We start from the raw sequence: 20,512 nt of genomic DNA on the forward strand, positions 1-20,512 counted from the left end.
ATAAATGTAAAGTCATCCATTTTGATAGGAATAACAGTAAAAAGGACTTATTTGAATGGTAAATTTGCAGCACGTTATGTAGAGGTACCTGGGTGTCCTTCTGCATTCATCACAGAAGACTGGTCTGCAGGTACAAGAGGTAATTAAGAAGGCAAATGGAATTTTGTCCTTCATTGTGAAAGGGATTGAGTTTAAAAGCAGCTGTATAGGGTGCTGATGAGGTCATACCTGAAGTACTGTGTTCACTTTTAGTCTCCTTCCTTGAGAAAGGATTATACTGACACTGGAGAGGGTGCAGAGGAAATTCACTAGGTTGATTCCGGAATTGACGGGGTTGATTTATGAGGAGAGATTGATTTGGGGGGGCGGGGGGGATGGAGCCTTATAGAAACATATGAAGGGATTGGAAAGAAGTAGAGAGGATGTTTCCACTGGCGGATGAAACTAGAACAAGAGGGCACAGCCTCAATATTAGGGGGAACAGATTTAGCACTGATTTGAGAAGGAACTTCTTCACCCAGAGGGTTGTGAATATGCAGATTTCCCTGCCCAGAGAAGTAGTTGGTTTTAAAGCTAAGATTGATAATTTTTTGAACAGTAAAGAAATTAAGGGTTACGGCGAGACGATGGGTAAGTGGAGCTGAGGCCACGAAAAGATCTGCCATGATCTTATTGAATGTTGGAGCTGGCTTGAAGGGTCAGATGCCTATTCCTGCTCCTAGCTCTTATGTTCACATGGTAGTTTATAAGTATCAATTTGTAAATCTGTACTAATATCTTTCAAGTGAGATACTTACTACTCTTATCTAGTCTAATCCACTTGTGACACCAGTCCCACAAAACATTTGGCATAGTACACTCAGATTAAGCAGGAACTAGTAATAAATGTAACTGTCTTATGTCCTATGGACAGTGCTGCCCATTTTTCATCCACTAAAGCTTTCTGGACTGCTGCCTTACAAAGTAGCAGATCCATAAACCTCTTTCTCTTTCTCCCTCTCTAGATTCAATAAAGGCACTGAGGAGCTCCGGAAAAGACTAATATTCAAGATTAAAAAAACTCTTTTGATGTGAAGCATCCCATAAATGAGATTGGATTAACAGAGAGATCATAGTCCTTCTGAATGAATGGTTGCTCCAGAATTTTCTCCAAAATTTAGGATTCACTTATTCCTTATTTCAAGTCTTCTGATTCTTAAGAGCCTCTGCTCATATCCATCTAATTTTAAAGTAAAAAATACATGTTTAAAAGCTTACAATGAAAAGGAGAATGCACGAACCTCATATCCAAGTTCCTTACAAACATATGTATTTTTTATGTAACAATTAATCATTGAATCCCTACAGTGTGGAAACAGTGAGCCCTTCATTCAACAAGTGCACATGGACCCTCCAAAGAATAACCCACCCAGACTCATTCCCCTACCCTATTACTCTACATTTATCCCTGACTAATGCACCTAACCTACACATCCCTAAACACTATGGGCACTTTAGCACAATCTAACCTACATATCTTTGGATTGTGGGAGGAAACTGAAGCACCTGGAGGAAAAACACACAGTCATGGGGAGAATGTGCAAACTCTACACACAGTTGCCCAAGGCTAGAATCAAACCCTGGTCCCTGGTGCTGTGAGACAGCAGTGCTAACCAGCATTTCATATTGAACATTTGTTCATTAAACATAACTTATTTCCTGTCACACCTCTCTGTTCATATATTCCTGAAAAAATCCAGTGTGTGGAAAAATGAAGTTCGCTTCTGTTTATAACACTGAGGATGATCCATTGACATAAATTCTTGATGGTGAGTGGCCCATCCATTGAGCACAGGTATTGTTCCATTGCCCCATCTGCTGGATACAAAGGCAAATGATTTTTCTTTCAGTGGAAAATTCTTTCCTTCAGTTTAATTTTACTTTTTAAAGCATGTGACGCTGCATTTTTTAAAAAGTTTCAGTGCAATCACCAATCTTCATCCGTATCATGGCTTCTCTTGGCCCTGCATATACTTTGAGAAATTCACTTTTAAACTCTTTTTCTGTCTTTTTTCTGTCTTATTACTTTCTGAATTTAAGATTTAACTCTTAAATTACAATTATGTGACATCACAATGAATATGAAATGCATGAATTTTAAATTACAATGTTGTTCTGCAATATTAGTTTTGGATATCTTCACCTAAATCAAGGCCAATTTGAATTGTGCGAATGTAATGACTATTTCCTGTTCTCACAGGAATTCAAATTTTACAGAAAAAAAATGACCCGACACTTGAGTTAATATACATTATTGACCTTCTTTTTGGGAATAAATCTCATCACTCTGCCCCTCTCCCCACCCAAAACCATCCCCTTACATCTACCCCCAGTCCTGAAGAACAGTTGGTGGGCGGCACAGTGGTTAGCACTGCTGCCTCACAGCGCCTGAGACCTGGGTTCAATTCCTGACTCAGGCAACTGACTGTGTGGAGTTTGCACGTTCTCCCCGTGTCTGCGTGGGTTTCCTCCGGGTGCTCCGGTTTCCTCCCACAGTCCAAAGATGTGCGGGGACAGGTGAATTGGCCATGCTAAATTGCCCGTAGTGTTAGGTAAGGGGTAAATGTAGGGGTATGGGTGGGTTGCGCTTCGGCGGGTCGGTGTGGACTTGTTGGGCCGAAGGGCCTGTTTCCACACTGTAAGTAATCTAATCTAAAAAAAACAGTTACACCCAAAACATTGATTTCTTCACCTCATGATGCCAAGCTTGTTGTGTTCTTCCAGCCTTCTATGTGTATACCTTAGATTCCAGCATCTGCAGGTTTTTTTTGTCTCTTAAGGAAGCAGTGATAATAATTGCAAATATTGATTAAGTCCTCTAATTCTCTACAACTCCGATTCATTCAAACATAAGAATTATGACAGGATAGGCCATTCAGCCACTAGGATCTGCTTTGAGTTTGACCTGATGCCATCTTCAAATCTGCAATCCTGATTATCTTACTAAGTAAAGGGCGAAAGATTCTATTTACAATTGCCTGAAAAATATTCAAGAACTCTATTTCTGCCACATCTTCAGGAAGGGAGCTCTAAAGTTCACTTGCCTTTATCATAGATTATAAGAACACCGGGGTGAAGTTGGAGCTGAACAAAACTTTGGTTAGGCCAAAGTGAGAGTAGTGTACAGTTCTGGTTGCCATATGATAGGGAAAATGAGATTGCACGAGATAGGGTGCAGAGGAGATAAACCAGGATGTTGCCTGAGATGCAGCATTTTAGCTAGAAGTGAAGCTTGATAAACTTGGATTTTCTTTGGAGTAGACAAAGTGGAGGGGAAGCATGATCTGGATGAAGAAATTGAGGGTGTTGTTGCCAAGATTTTTTAATTGCCTATCTTTAGGTGCCTTTGAAAAGGGCCTTCTTGAACTACTGTAGTTCACCTGCTGTGGGTTGACCCACAATGCCCTTAAGAAGGAAATTCTACAATTTTGATGGAGCGACAGCAAAGAAATGGCGATATATTTCCAAGTCAGAATGATGAGTGGGGTTGAAAAGGAAGTTGAATATGGTGGCATTCCCATGTATCTACTGTTCTTGTCCTTCTAGACAGAAGTGATCATGGGTTTGAAAGGTACTATCTAAGTATCTTTGGTGATTTTCCACAGTTTATCTTGTAGATAGTAGCAGCAGTGTATACGGAGTGCTAATGGTGGAGAGAATAGATATGATGCCAATCAAGTAGGCTGCTTTATCCCAGATGGTTTCAAGCTTCTTGAATGGGCGAATGGGAGTATTTCAGCACATTTCTGACTTGTCTTGTAGATGGAGGAGATGCTTTGGAGAGTCAGGCGATGAGTTACATGCTGCAGTATTCCAAGCAACTGACCTGCTCTTGTACTTCGTGTTTATGCAGGGAGTCAAGTTGAGTTTCTGGTCAATGGTAACCCAAAGGATGTTGATAGTGGGGGTATTCAGCAACGGTAACACCATTGAACATCAAGTGGCAGTATTTAGGTTGTCTCTTATTGGAGATAGTCACGGCCTGATATTTGTGTGGCATGAAGAGTGCTAAACATTGTGTAATCATTGACAAAAGTCCCCTCTTCTGACCTTAATTAATGACCTTTCTCTATCATAAGGAGCTGAAGATGGCTGGGCCAAGGACACTAACCTATGGAACTCCTGCACAGATGTGCTGGAGCTGAGGATGACTGACTTCCAATATCCACAACTGTTTTCCTATGTGCCAGGCATGACACTAACCAGCAGATAACACAAGGACAGGTGGAGGGTTAGGCAGTGTTGAGGAAGCGGAGAGGTTGCAGGAAGACATGGACTAACTGGGAGATTGGGCAAAGAAGGGGCAGATGGAATTTGATGTGGAAAAATGTGAGGTTATGTACTTTGGTAGAAAGAGAGACATAGACTATTTTCTAAATGGAGAAATGTCTCAGAAATCTGAAGAACAAAGGAATTTAGGAGTCCAAACTCAAGATTCACTTAAAGTTGACAGTTAGAAGGCAAATTCAATGTTAGTCTTCTATGCTGTACAACTCTAAAGTAATTCAGCCATCAGAGTAGAGTCATAAAGAAATTCTTCAGATTTCTATTTCACATCAAGCCTACAACTATCAGCAAGACCCTTAAGATCATATATCTTGCAGTTAAATTACATCTTACTTTTCTGAATTCCAGCAGAAACTAGGAGAAAGTGAGGACTGCAGATGCTGGAGATCAGAGCTGAAAAATGTGTTGCTGGAAAAGCGCAGCAGGGCAGGCAGCATCGAGGAGCAGGAGAATCGACGTTTTGGGGATAAGCCCTTCTTCAGGAATGAGGAAGGTGTGCCAAGCAGGCTAAGATAAAAGGTAGGGAGGAGGGACTTGGGGGAGGGGTGTTGGGAATCGGATAGGTGGAAGGAAGTTAAGGTGAGGGTGATAGGCCAGAGAGGGGGTGGGAGCAGAGAGGTCAGGAAGAAGATTGCAGGTCAAGAAGGCAGTGCTGGAGAAATCTGCTTTTATCCCTTGTGGTTGGAGGGTTCCTAGGCAGAAGATGAGACGTTCTTCCTCCAGGTGTCGTGTTGCCATGTCTGGCGATGGAGGTGGCCAAGGACCTGCATGTGACCAAGGACCTGCATGTCCTTGGTGGAGTGGGAGGGGGAGTTAAAGTGTTCTGCCATGGGGCAGTTGGGTTGGTTGGTGGTGTCCCAGAGGTGTTCTCTGAAATGTTCCGTAAGTTGGTGGCCTGTCTCCCCAGTGTAGAGGAGGCCACATCGGGTGCAGCGGATGTAGTAAATGATGTGTGTGGAGATGCAGGTGAATTTGTGACAGATATCGAAGGAGCCCTTGGGGCCTGAGAGGGAAATAAGAGGGGAGGTGTGGGGGCAGGTTTTGCATTTCTTGCGGTTGCAGGGGATGGTGACAGGAGTGGAGGTTGGGTTGGTAGGGAGTGTGGACCTGACGAGGGAGTCGCAGAGAGAGTGGTCTTTCCGGAACGCTGATAGGGGAGGGGAGGGAAAATATATCCTTGGTGGTGGGGTCTGTTTGGAGATGGCAGAAGTGACGAAGGATGATACAATGTATCTGGAGGTTGGTGGGGTTCCGCCCTGGTGGCGATTGGAGGGACGGAGTTCAAGGGCGAAGGAGCGGGAAGTGGAGGAGATCGGTGGAGAGCATTGTCAACCATATCTGAGGGGAAATTGCAGTCTTTGAAGGAGGCCTTCTGGGTTGCTTGGTATTGGAATTGGTCCTCCTGGGAGCAGATGCGGCAGAGGCGAAGGAATTGGGAATATGGGATGGCATTTTTAACGGGGGCAGGGTGGGAAGAAGTGTAATCGAGGTAGCTGTGGGAGTCGGTTGGTTTATAGTAAATGTCCGTGTTGAGTCGGTCACCCGAGATAGAAATGGGGAGGTCTAGGAAGGGGAGGGAGGAGTCTGAGATGGGGCGATGGAGGCGGCCAAGGACCTGCGTGTCCTTGGCGGAGTGAGAGGGGGATTAAAGTGTTCTGCCACGGGGCGGTTGGGTTGGTTGGTGCAGGTGTCCCAGAGGTGTTCTCTGAAGTGTTCCACAAGTAGGCGGCCTATCTCCCCAAGGAAGGGGAGGCCACATCGGGTGCAATGGATGCAGTAAATGTGTGTGGAGGTGCAGGTGAATTTGTGACAGATATGGAAGGAGCCCTTGAGACCTTGGAGGGAAGTAAAAGGGGGGGGGGGGGGGGGGGGGGGGGGAGGTGTGGGTGCAAGTTTTGCATTTCTTGCGGTTGCAGGGGAAGGTGCCGGGAGTGAAGGTTGGGTTGGTGGTGGAGTGTGGACCTGACAAGGGAGTCGCGGAGGAAGTGGCCTTTCTGGAACGCTGATAGGAGAGGGGAAGGAAATATATCTTTGGTGGTGGGGTCTATTTGGAGGTGGTGGAAATGATGAAGGATGATATGATGCACGCTGTCAGCAAAATTGGCAACAGTACCTTCCATTCCTACATCGAAGTCATTTAAGTATATATATTGTAGTCAGTTGAGATTGCAGCACCAATCACTGTGGCACAAACACTCATTACAACTTGCCGATCTGAAAAAGAACCGATTATTCCCTATCAGCCAGCCTACCACTATTCCATGCTAAACTGCCATTTTTATAAAGTTACTCGTAGGACATGGGCATCACTGGCTTGGCCAGCATTTATTGCCAGCCCCTATTTGCCCTGGAGATGGTGGTGATGAGCTGCCTTCTTGAAAGCACGGTGGCACAGTGGTTAGCACTGCTGTCTCACAGCGCCTGAGACCCGGATTCAATTCCCGACTCAGGCGACGGACTGTGTGGAGTTTGCACGTTCTCCCTGTCTGCGTGGGTTTCCTCCGGGTGCTCCGGTTTCCTCCCACAGTCCAAAGATGTGCGGCTCAGGTGAATTGGCCATGCTAAATTGCCCGTAGTGTTAGGTCAGGGGTAAATGTAGGGGTATGGGTGGGTTGCGCTTCGGCGGGTCGGTGTGGACTTGTTGGGCCGAAGGGCCTGTTTCCACAATGTAAGTAATCTAATCTAAAAAAAAGACTGCAGTTTACATGCAATAGGCAGACTCTCAATGTTGTTTGGGAGAGTGTGCCAGGACTTTGGCCCAATGACATTAAAGGAACAGCAATATAATTCCAAATCAGGTGATGAGTGGCTTGGAAAGGAAATTATAAGCAGTGGTGTTCTCATGTACTTCTCTTTTCCACAATGGCTGATATGCCACCTTCTGAAATGCCTTTGGGAAATCTCAACACAATACATTCACCCTTCCCCTTCATCCACAACAGGTTACCTCCTCAAAAAAATTCCACTAATTTGGACAAAGATGATTTCCTTTTCACAAAACTACATTAGCTCTGCTGGATTACCTTGACCTTATCCAAGTGCTTTACTATAATACTTATAAAATAATAGCTTCTAACGTGCCCTTGCAAGCTTCAGTTCAAAGGCAATAGTCCATATAGATATGGCAAGTGCTTTATGCCGATATATCTATCTCCCAACCATTAAGTGGTCACATTATTCGAATGAAAATGCAGTACTTTTACCTGTCTACATTCAAAACAGTTTTTTAATTCTACACCAAGTTTATTTTTCATTTTGTTGCAGTCATCCTCATTATACATTTGCAATTATGTGTATGTCATTATATCTAATAACTCAAAAGCAAATCACTAGATGAAACCGTTTTTTTAAGAGAGGCACTTTGGAAAGCAATGTTTACACTGTACTTATCTGGTATATTAAGCCATTAAAATATTAAGTTGTTAAAGCATGCTCAGTGCCAAAGCACACATTGAAGAGGAATTTTTGCAGTCATAATAAACCTATAGTCAGGAATAACAGTTGATCTGTAAGAACATGTCCATTAGTTCCCTTTTTATCTATGTCACCATCATATAAAAATCAGATCACTTTTTGATTAGTAACAAACTTTGACTTTCATGCCTCGTCACGGTAGGTGCTGCAAGAAATGTCAGAGTGTGGACATGGACACCACCATTACACATGGGGACATCTTCCACCATGTACGTGGCAGGTACTCATGCGACTCAGCCAATGTTGTCTATCACATACACTGCAGGCAAGGATGCCCTGAGGCATGGTATGTCAGCAAAACCGAGCAAAGGCTACAACAATTAACAGACAGGAGTGTTCCCTCCCAGTTAGGGAACACTTCAGCAATCCAGGATATTTGATCTCGGACCTTCAGGTGACCATCCTCCAAGGCAGACTTCAGGACAGGCAGCAGCGAAAAGTGGCCGAGGAGAAGCTGATAGCTAAGTTCCGTACCCATAAGGAGGGCCTCAACAGGGACCTTGGGTTCATGTCACACTACAGGTGATCACCATTGCACTATATATACACACACACACTCCCACATGCATCTCCTCTCATACTTAACACTTTATACTCACTCACTCACAACCCCCCACCCCAGACAGACAGACACACAAAAACCCATGCACACATACACATATACATTTGTGGAGTGAATTTGTACTTGCAAAGTTACATTGTATTTTGCTCAAAAGCTACATGAATCCATGTAAGACTCTGTTAACTCACTTTTTAATCTCAACATTATGGCACAGACGGGGAATATGGAGCGAACACCTTCAACATCTCATCTGGCTTACACCAATTGTTACAGTTAACCTGAGAATATAACTTTTTTCAAAAAAGTTTTGTGATTTACATATGAAAGAAGTGAAACTATCATGGTCATTCCAATAGATGAGAGAATCAACAAACAATCAAGGTATTTTTCAATGCATAATTTCAGTTACATCACACTAAACTTTTGCAATAAATTCTGTGTTTCACAATTGTGTCCTCCAAAACCACCTAATGAAGGAGCGGCGTTCCAAAAGCTAGTGCTTCCAATTAAATCTGTTGGACTATAACCTGGTGTTGTGTGATTTGTAACTTTGTATACCTTGACAATGATGTGCCCTGATCAGAAGCCATCTATCAAGTGCATATGTTAATTGTGTCTAACCAGTAATATTGCTTGAAGCTTAAATGTTTTCATTTGACAGTTATAGCTCTGCCTATTATCTCAGTGATGGGAGTTGGGTTAGCAGAATTCACGATTGATTTGTCTTGAGACAAATCAGTCAGAGCAAATCCTTTGATCCAACCAGTCGATACTGACCATAAGCCCAAACTAAACTGTCCCACCTGTCTGTGCTTGGTCCAATTGCTCCAAACATTTTTATTCATGTCCTTATCCAAATGGCTTTTAAACATTAAAACTGTACCCGCATCCACCACTTTCTCTGGAAATTCATTCCTCTCATAAACCATCCTCAGTGTACAAAAGTTGCATCTCATGTCTGTTTTAAAATCTCTCTCATCTTAAAATATGCCCCCTCGTCTTGAAATTCCCCCACCGCAATGAAAAGACACCTATTTATTTTACCCATATCCCTCATGATTTTATAAGTCTCAAAAAAGGTCACCACTCAACTTCTTATGCTCCAGTGAAGAAAAGTCCCAACCTATCCAGCTTCTCCTTATAACTCAAACCGTTCATTCCCAACAATATCCTGGACAATCTTTTCTGAACCCTCTCCAGCTTAATAATATGACAGAGCGACCAGAACTGGACATAGTACTCCAGAAAAGGCATCACACCAATGCCTTGTACAACCTCCACATTATGTCCCAAAGTCTATACTCAAAGGTCCAAACAATGAAGACAAGCATGCTAAATGCCTTCTTATCCAACGTCTACATGTGATGTAAACTTCAAAGAATTATGTACCTGAATCCCAACGTGCTATAACACTACCCAAAACCCTACTTTTAATTGTCTATAAGTCCTATCCTTGTTTGTTTTACCAAAATGCAATACCTCGCATTTATTCAAATTAAACTCCATCTGCCACCCCTTAGTCCAATGATCCAGTAGATCAAGATCTCTTTTGTAATCTTAGATAACCTTCACTGTCCATTATATCACCAAATTTGGTGTCATTCGCAAAGTTACTAACCATGCCTTTTATAGTCTCATTCAAATCATTTATGTAAATAACAAACAAAAGAAGTGAACCTAGTACCAATCCCTGTGGAATTCTATTGGTAACAGGCCTCCAGTCCAAAAAACAATCCTCCATTATTGCATTCTTTTTAGATTACTTTTTAGATTACTTACAGTGTGGAAACAGGCCCTTCGGCCCAACAAGTCCACACCGACCCGCCGAAGCGCAACCCACCCATACCCCTACATTTACCCTTACCTAACACTACGGACAATTTAGCATGGCCAATTCACCTGGCCCGCACATCTTTGGACTTTGGGAGGAAACCGGAGCACTCGGAGGAAACCCACGCAGACACGGGGAGAACGTGCAAACTCCACACAGTCACAGTCAGTCGCCTGAGTCAGGAATTGAACCCGGGTCTCAGGCGCTGTGAGGCAGCAGTGCTAACCACTGTGCCACCCACATTAGTCATTAAGCCTATTGCGTACCCAATTTGCTAAGCTCACCCTGAATCCATCTAACTTTACTAAGTCTACCATGCAGAACTTCCTCAAAGGCTTTACTAAAATCTAAGTAAACAATTTCTACCACTCTGCCCTCTGGTTACTTCCTCCAAAACTTAAATCTTAAAATCATTCCTCAATAATGCCAACTGGCCAGAAAGTAGCAATCTTAGGATTTGAGAAGAATATTGAATTGTTGGGATGGGAATGCAGCTGATTTGGGGTGGGAGGGGAGTGGTGAATGGAAGAATGATCAGAAAAATAAATAAGGAAGATTTTGTTCGGATTTAACTTTGTGCACTTTAATTCATTTTCCAATTTTTATACACAAATTCCCAGATTTCTTTGAAGTTAACTACTCCAAGTCTAGACCATTGTTTTCATGTAACTTCTAAAAATATCTTTTATATTTTCCAAAGATCAGAGCACCATTTCTGTACACATTCATGCTCTAGCAGGTACAAGTTATTAAAGCAGGGCCATAGCCTGTAGTTACTAAGACAATGATCTCTAGCCTACAACATTTCAGTATTTTTAACGCCATAACTAACACTTAGAATTCATCATTTCAGAACAGAATATTTTCAACAGGCAAAATGAATCATTGAAATTAATATTCTCCCCTTTAAATTTCATTTTAAAAGTGCACTTTGATTAGTATTTCTAATTTACTCTGCAGTTACTTAATGAGAGTCCATATACTACTCTCAAATTTTCAGATTGCCTAGTTCCTTGTGCCTCTTCTTTGAAAATCTGGTGTCATTGACTTTCAATCTTGCTTACTATCATGTTCCATTCATCAAAACATATTATATTTCACTTAGAGTTGTAATCAGGTAGGTCCACACTGGGTATAATACAGACAGAGGGAAAGTAAAGCTCTTTCTAATTCAATTTCCAACTACCGAGCAGTAAGTGTGAAATTTTACATTCTCAGCACCAGCTACACTTTGTGATAATCCCAAATTTAGGGCAGCTTTAATTATGTTACCAAACATATCACTTCCGGCTTGATTTGAATCCAGGCCCAGAAGTAAAAAGGATATTACTCTGCACTGCAACGTACCAGAATCCAACAATATTATTACAGAATAATTGAAAGGGTTGCACAGACTTGAAGACAGGTTTGGGAGGAAATAAAATTCCAAACAAGGTTTCTCCACATTTGGTGTCACAACAAAATACTTGATGGAAAGTAACGAGGGTGAATATCTCCAGTATACCCCTGTTGGCTGTTGAGAATGATGCAGAAATTGCAAAGAGCTAAACGTGCAAAGGCTTCATGTAGCATATTGCCAATTCAATTTCTTTCAATGTTAGAAACAAATTTATGGAGAGTCCTTTTCCAGCCTGATAAGCTAACCATATACATTAAGCTGGTCTGATGTTTCCTCTGAAGCTAGTGAAAAGCATCAATTTGCACAGATCTCATTTCCACAGCGTAATCGCCTGAATTATCAATTGCTCATTTCCAAATAACCAGTTTGATGCTGTGCATCTTTCCATATTAGATGTAAGTGCAGGGGAAACAGTATCGAAACTTGAAAGTTTCAGTCAAGAGTTGGAAAGGGGGCTATGGTCATGCAAAAACAAAAATCAGAAATATATAAAATGGACTAAAACAATGTCATAAAATAGTTAATTTTCTTAATTAGGTTTAGGGGAAAAACAATCCAATAATTTTGCAGCCAAAAAATGCAGTTTTCATGACAAATGCCATCAAACCATACATACACTTTGTCACTATTATTAGTGAGACTAACATCAACTTTACTCAAATAATCAATGTCAAATCTAAAACAAAAACATCAAAAAAAAACATATACAAGTCAATAGTGCAAATATAGCACAGATTGTGCACAAAGGTTGTATGATTAGTGATTTCTCATTAGTTTTGTACAAGTAGTGAGGAAATACCGAAGAATCAATATATACTTCACTTAATCTGGCACCAAATGGAAATCAAAACTTTGTACAGTCTACAAGTTAACATTTTTAACCATCATATTCATGTGTAGGTTCATTTTGAATTTATGCAAGAAAGAAAAAATATTTTGCACATTGAATCCATGTTCCCATGGCAAGGCAAACAAACAGTGAAATACTGAGATGTTCTATGACGGAAATGTAGTTAACATTCAAATTTCCATAGCTACATCATTATCCATTAGTATACTACAATCTTGCACAGATAAACACATTGATTGCTGCAATCACCACAATATAAATACAAGGATATAATTTGAAAGATGGGACATGCTGTTTTTTTTTAAGTTAACCACTTAAAAATGAATTTAGCAATACCTGAGTGTATTCCTAAAAACCTGATCCACAAAACATATGCAAACAAACGCATAGAGTAAAACATAATCTGCTTGGGGTGTGCAGAAATAAACAATGCCAATGTAGTCTAATATCCATACTATTTATTAAAAATGCCTACATTATAAATAAGTAGATGCACTATATGTCAGATTTAACACCTTAAGGATGCAAAAGGAATTTAGAGTATCCAAAATGAGCTAAAATATTCTTTGGTTTGGCGCATTTATCTAATTCCTCTGATATTGCACCTCCTAGAATTCATCCAAAATCAGTTTTACTGGATACAACAAGATTGAGTTTTGAAGTTAAACCCAATTTTGAAAGATTTGAAGATAAATGGGTTCGGTATTACAGATTTGTGGTAATACAAATACTACAAATTAATAGTGGTAACGCATCAATTTCCATACACTAACCTGGAAGTTTTGTACAAGTAGTGAGGAAATACCGAAGAATCAATATAAACTTCACTTAATCTGGCACCAAATGGAAACCAAAATTGTGTAAGCATTTTAGAAAACAGACCAATGACCACCAAGGCTAATGTTTTTCTGTTGCTTTGTTCAATTATAAAAACAATATTATTAGAGCTTTTCACATCACAACATTTCTTTTATAACTGCATTTTCAAAGAAACAGTTCTTTCATATTGTTTCCAAGCTTCTGGAAAGGTGGGATTCCTGGCATAACAGAAAACATTATTCCATTTCTGTAGCACAATCAATCTACAATTCTTCTGCAGTATTGTTCGATTCCTCTAGATGTAGTTACAACTGATTTCAAAAATCAAACAAAGTTAAACGAATTCTGATATCATAAGCATTTTATTACTTGAAGCTGTTTAATTCTGGACTTCTGCCACTTGTTCCTTCACTGATTTTTCTTTTGCTTTTTGGTGTTCAACAACTTTCTCTTCTTTACGCAACAGTTCTAAAATCTCTGCAACCTGGTTGGTAGAGATATCTATGTCTTCTTTATCAATTAACTTCACTACCTGCAATGACAAATGAATTAGGAAATCAGTGACTCCACAAGGCATTTTACTTGTTAACTTTTGACAATCAATATTTACCTTTAAACAATGTTCATGAATTGGTACATTGTCTCTTGAATTCGTACATCATTTCAATCAACCAATGAATGGCACTTATGAAACTTTTCATTCGATCATACTTTGTAATGATTTGCATTGCAGGACTTTCACAAAATTTAAAAATTAAGATATACAGGGGAACCTCGATTATCCAAAAACCAATTCGCCGAAAATCAGATTATCCAAAGGAGATCTCGCGGTCCTGACAGAAACATTCTATCAAAGACGTGTCCAACACTGAACGTGTCTTTTGTTTACAGGATTAAAAGTGCTGCTGAAATCAGTCCTGGACTAATGGGAGCCCAGGCACTTCCTCTAAATGACTGACCTCCCGTATGACCGTATATACATGCACACTATTTGGAGACTCACCTCCCCCACCCGCCACCCCAAAGACAAAAGGCAGTAGCAGCAGCAGTCTTGTTGTTGGTGTCCAATCCGGCTGCTCTGGAGAGAGGCTGGAGTGGAAGGGGGTCATGTGGGTGGGAGGCGGTGTTGGACAGGAAGGGGACTGTTGGACACTGTTTGGGAGTGGGCAGGGGGGCGGTGTTGGGGGCAGGGATGGATTGGGCTTGGGGGACAGCTGAGGTCTCAGGTGCGCTGTGCTGCTGGTTGTCTCCTGAATGAGGAGAGACTTAATAGCAAACTCAGAGCCCCAGAGGAAAGGCATTGAACCAATTAACTGAATAATCAATTATCCAAACGAAATAGTGCCCACCTATCTCATTTGGATAATTGAGATTCCTCTGTATTTCTGGACAGAGTATAAGGAGGGGAAGAAACAGCAGTAAAGTTTAATTACCTATGATGGCTCTCGTAACTTTCACTTGTTGAATAAAGTCCACTATTTACATAACAATAAGCATTTATGGTATCCAATAGAGAAAGTGTACAATCCAGGTCAGAATTAGTAATTAGATGGTAAAAGGAGTTTGATCAGGAAGAGGTCACAAATTCTAAAAGGAGAAATCATGTTTAACTAACTTGAAGTATTTTTTAAGATTTAACAGAAAGGCACAATAACAGCAATGCCATTGATAGCGTTGGGTACTAGAAGGTGAAGGTGAGGAATGGAAGACAGGACAGAGGGAGAAAAAGATGTGGAAGGGAGAAAAGACAAGAGATGAGACAGAGAAGAGGGAAGTTTGGCGGTATGGTGACGATCAGTCATATAGTGTTCATTATCTATCCCTCACAACTGCACTGTTTCAATTGTGCACATCTTTTCGGCACCTGATGTCACTGGAATTGGACGCACTGATGTAATGTTTCGAGATTGGTGTACATTAGGGTCACAATTGATGTCTGATGTTACCAGACACTGACTTTACCTGATAGCAATGCAAACATGTACGTACCTGAAAAACTCAAACTGTTTGTTATGTGATACCCATCTATAGGTTAGACCTCTAATGAACTCTGCTAAACAGTTTCTCAGTTACACATTTCCTCGAACTTAAGAGATGGAAGAAGAGAAAATTGCAAAAATAAATCATTTTCCTCAAAAAAAAAAGTTTATTAGCGTCACTTTATTTAAGTCTAGTATAGTATTGGAAGTTTGTGTTTTATAATTTATTTTGACTTACTTTTATAACATCATTGATATCAATTCTGCCATCCTTGTTTTCATCCAGGGATTCAGCAATCTTCTGTAATTTGTGCTGGGGGATATTCTGGATCTGCCTCATTGCGCTGATTAGTTCATTGATGCTGATGATATTTTCCCTAAAGGTGAAATACAAACTGCATATAGGAAAAAAATTAAAGTTAATTGCAAGTTATCATAAATAGCTGACAAGGGGCCATGTAGCAGAATCCAAAATTTCAGATTTGCTAATCTATTATCCAATTGACAGACACCAAAAGTTATGTTGATAGGCATTTAACCAGAATACCATCCACACTTCAAAGTGGAAGCTAACCAAATTTCTAATCAACTATTGATACAAAGGGAGTTACAGTACTTTATTTGATTTATTTATTGTTGCACGCTAAGTACGGTGAAAAACTTTGTTTACAAGCAGTACAGGCAGATCCTGATAACCACAGATCATAGGGTGAAAAAAAAAATTAAGAGGCATATAGGTTACATTGCACAGGGCATGTGAGAGGCAAGATCAGTATTATTTGAAGTTACACAGTCCATTCATCAGCCTAATAACTGCCAAGAAGAAACGGTTTCTGAACCTGCTGTTTTGTGTTTATCCTTCTGTACCTTTAGCCTGATGGGAAAGGTTATAGAGGTGGGATGGATTGTTGATGATATTGGCAGCCGTGGCAATGAGCCGTGTAAATGGAGTCTGTGGATAGAAGGTTGGCTTCCTTGATGGTCTGAGCTGTGCATACAACCTCTGTAGTTTCCTATGGTCTGAGGCAGAGCCGTTACCACAGCAGGCCATTATGCACCCAGACAGTGGTTTTCAGTGGTGAGTCTGTAAAAGTTGGTGAGAGTCCTTATGGACATGCCAAATTTCCTGAGCCTGAGGGAGAGGTGATGTTGTTGTGCTTTCTTGACCATTGCATTTAATTACATTAGTTAAAGACTAGTAATCAATAGGCTGCTATATCCTCTCGTTTGCTAAGCGATCATTTCTCTTGAATCCTTTCTCCCTGATTACAGGGCATTGAAGCAATGGGGGAGTGCGAGAGAGTGCGAGAGAGTGCGAGAGAGTGCGAGAGAGTGCGAGAGAGTGCGAGAGAGTGCGAGAGAGTGCGAGAGAGTGCGAGAGAGTGCGAGAGAGTGCGAGAGAGTGCGAGAGAGTGCGAGAGAGGAACTTTAACAGCTCTTATACAGAATAAATCAATTAATGACATAAATGCATGTTAATGCAGATCTTCATAGCCATTACAAGATATGATTACAAGGCACTAAATAATCAGGGTTTGTTTTCATTTGATCATGGGAATGTGAGCATCACTGGCGAGGCCTGCATTTATGACCCACAAAAAGAAGGCAGTTACCATCCCAGAAGGACACTGAATCAGATGGGTTTGTCCCATACTTGCCATCGAATTAATTGACATAATTAGACTCTTAATTCCAGATTTTCATCAATTTCAAATTCTATTTACCATGGCAGGATTTACAGCATTACCAAGGTACCTGGATGAAATAGTCTAGCATCAATACTACCAAGCCATCACCTCTCTGGCATGTGAGTTTGCGAAAGGACAGGTAGGAAGGAAATGATGGTGGGGTTACATTGTTGGTACAGGATGGAATAAGTACAAAAGCAGAATGACTTGCAAACAGAAGACGTAGAATCTATATGGAAGGCAAAAAATTAAAAGGGGAAGATGGCACTGATAGGAGTAATCTATATGCTCCCTAACAGTAGCTATATGGTGGAAAAAGGAGAGTAGCCATGAGGGAAAATTCAGAGTGGGTATTCAGGTAATTTTACGAGAACAATCTGGTGATGTGCAACGAAGTTGGTTTAACGATGTTAGAGTAAGAGACCCCCAAGGAAACGGTGACCATATCATGATAGAATTTATCATTTTAATTACAGTGGGAGGAAACAACTGTCCTAAGCTTAAATAAGGGTAATTACAAAGAAAGAGAGAGGTCAAAGTTGGCTACAGTGGGCTGTGAAAAGAGTTCAGCTGCAAAGATGATTGGAATACAAGAGACATTTAAGAAAATGATGTATGCTTTACAGCAAAGATATATCCCAATGAGGAAGAAGAATTCTAGGAAGGAGATAGCTAACTACAGTTCACCAGGAAAGTAAAGGATAGCATTAAATTGAAATAAAAATGTTTGGCAAAGGATAGAGGATTGGGAATGTTTTCATACTGAACAAAAGATGACCAAAAAAAGAAAATGAGGGTGAAGGTAAACTTGGAAGTGAGAGCTTCTTTAAATGTACAAAGACAGTAGTCAAAATAAACATAGCTCTCTAACAGAAGTGAAGCTAAAGAAAATGGTGAACCAAGAAACAGCAGTTATTGACTAAATGCTTTGCATCAATCTTTACAGTAGAAGACACTAACAGTTTTCCAAAATTACTAACAGATCAAGATAGAAAAGGAAAACAGAAAATAAATGCAACAGCTAATCACTAGACAAGAAGTACTAGTGAATCTAATGGGACTAAAGACTGATAAGTCTCCAAGACCTGATGAGATCCATCCTAAGAAATTAAAGGAATAAGCTACAGAGATAGTGAAGGCACTGGCAGTAATCAAGACTCCTTAGATTCTGGAATAGTCAGAGACAATTGGAAAACTACTAATGTAATATACTTATTTAAAAAGCAAAAGGAGACAAAAAAGACACAATGACATGCCAGTTTGCTTTACATCCTCTAACATTTTCTCAAGGACGGATTTAACAGCAGAGCATTTAGAAATACATAATGTGGTCAAGCATAGTCAGCATGCCTTCACGAAGGAGAAATCACGTCAGACCAATTTATTAGAATTCTTCAAGGTAGCAAGCAGGACATATAAAGGGGAAGCAGTAGATATAAAATATTTGGATTTTCAGAAAGCATTTGATAAGGCACCATTCATTAGTCTATTCAATATGATAACAGCCTTTGGTTTTGGGGTAATGCATTAGTATGAATAGAGAATTGGCTCAATAATCAAAGACAAAGTTAGAATATGAGGGCATTTTCAGATGGCAAACTGTAACAAATGGAGTGCCAAGGGGTCCACAATTATTTGCAATTTATATCAATCATCAGGATGAAGTCGTAGATGTGCTTACCCAGATTTGTGGATGACAAAATCAGGTGGGAAGACAAGTGGCGAGGATGAAAGTCAGCAGAGGGAGACAGCCAGATTAAGCAAATAGGTAAAAAAGATGGCTGACAGGAAGATGGAAAATAATGTTGGAAAATGTGAAATTATGCATTTTGACAGGAAGAATAGAGGAACTGAATATTAGTTAAATGAAGAAAAACTACAGAACAGAGGTATTTACACATCCTCATCCATTAATCAATAAAGGCTAGCACATAAGTTAAGCAGTTTATAGGGAAGGCGAATGGAATGTTAGTCTTTAATTCAAAAAGCGTGAAGTAGAAACATAGGCAGGTTTGCTGTAAGTATACAAGGAGGAATTTTTTTCTCTCACAGAGTAGTGAATCTGAAAAATTATTTACAGCAAAGGGCTGTTGAGTTTATCCAAGGTGGAGATGGATACATTTTAGTCAATAAGGGAATCAAGGCTTATAGGGAAATGGCAAGAATGTGGAGTTGAATGGAAGAGCAGAATCAATGAGCCGAATGACCTAATTCTGCTTCTACTGCACTTTCTTTTCTTTCCCTGAATACAGATAGGCCCACGTAACACTTTTGTGAACTTACAAACACAGGACCAGAAGTTGTCTCTCCAAGTCTGTCCATCATTCAATAAGATCATGATACAAATTTTATCTTAAATCTGGATTACTACATATCCCTGAACCTTTCATCCCCTTGGTGATGCAGAATCTATATACTTGTGCCTTTGGGCTTTCTATACTCCCATGAATCCCAGCATGGACCATCACTTCTGGATCAAATCTTTATTCACCTAAAAGTAAGAGCTTGTTTTTTTTAAATTTGTGCAATAATAAGATAAAATGTAACATACGAAAGAATAGAAGATACAAGATCAGATGTAGGCCACTGAGCCCCTCAAACCTCCCCCATTTCATAATATCATGGCTGATCTGCCCTTGGTCTCAAGTTGTCTTCCATACCAGCTTCTCATAGGCCTCAACTCAAATATTATAAATATTTATTTCATCTTTTAACAGTTTCAGTGATCGAGCCTCCATAACCTTCTGGGATACAGAATTCCAGAATTTCACTACCTGCTGGGAGAAGAAATTCCATCACACCCAAGTCGTAACGTCTCCTTATTTTGCTATATGTTCCCTCACGAGACACAATGGGTCGAGGAAAGAATGCTACCTCAAGCATATTATGTCTCTCATCATTTTTGACAGTAGGAAAAATATATACTCCATCAGATGGCTGCTCAAGCTAACAATTGTGAGATTTACTAGATAGGAAAATAAGATTTATCTTCAGTGAGCAACACAAAACTAATTTGTAAAGCAAAGTTTCAATGTCCCAACTTGACACCATAGAACCTCTGACTTATGCTTTGGGCTCCAGATTATGTGACCTTGCTAGATACCAAATCTGGAGATATCGCAGTGCCTTAGCAATACTGCATTACAAATTTGCTCTTATCAATTTTCTTATCAATGTATTTGATACAAATTGGCTCCAAGGTCGGAGACAGAGGTTGGAGGGTGCTTTTAATACCGGAGGCCTGTGACCAGTGGTGTACTGCAACGATCGGAGCTGGGTCCACTGCTTTTCGTCATTTATGTGAATTATTTGGATTTTAACATTGGAGGTATGGCTAGTAAGTTTGCAGATGACACCGCAGCGAAGGAAGTTACCTCAGAGTACAAAGGGACCTTGACCAGATGGGCCAATGGGCCAAAGGGTGGCAGATGGAGTTTAATCTAGATAAACGTGAGGTGCTACATTTTGTTATAAGTGATACACTTAATGGTAAGAACCTTGGGAGTGTCACTGAATAAAGAGACCTTTCAAGGCTCATAGTTCCTTGAAAATGGAGTTGCAGGAAGACAGGGTAGTGAACGGGG

General features: G+C 40.4%; 1 protein-coding gene across 2 annotated transcripts in view; it reads right to left on the reverse strand.

The window, feature by feature from the left end:
* Window positions 1–10,749: 10,749 nt before the first annotated feature.
* letm1 (leucine zipper-EF-hand containing transmembrane protein 1) overlaps window positions 10,750–20,512 on the reverse strand; it is an 87,923-nt gene continuing 78,160 nt past the window's right edge. Inside the window, exons 13-14 of one of the 2 annotated variants that reach the window (XM_060846486.1) lie at window positions 15,479–15,617; window positions 10,750–13,793 (exon numbers count right to left, since the gene is read on the reverse strand). In XM_060846486.1, coding sequence (XP_060702469.1) covers window positions 13,641–13,793; window positions 15,479–15,617 — 292 coding nt within the window. In that variant the 3' untranslated portion in view covers window positions 10,750–13,640. Of the gene's footprint in view, window positions 13,794–15,478; window positions 15,636–20,512 lie in introns of both variants that reach the window. The other variant, XM_060846410.1, reaches the window with a different exon arrangement.

Source organism: Hemiscyllium ocellatum, chromosome 1 (genome assembly GCF_020745735.1).
Source record: "Hemiscyllium ocellatum isolate sHemOce1 chromosome 1, sHemOce1.pat.X.cur, whole genome shotgun sequence".
NCBI classification, from domain to species: domain Eukaryota; kingdom Metazoa; phylum Chordata; class Chondrichthyes; order Orectolobiformes; family Hemiscylliidae; genus Hemiscyllium; species Hemiscyllium ocellatum.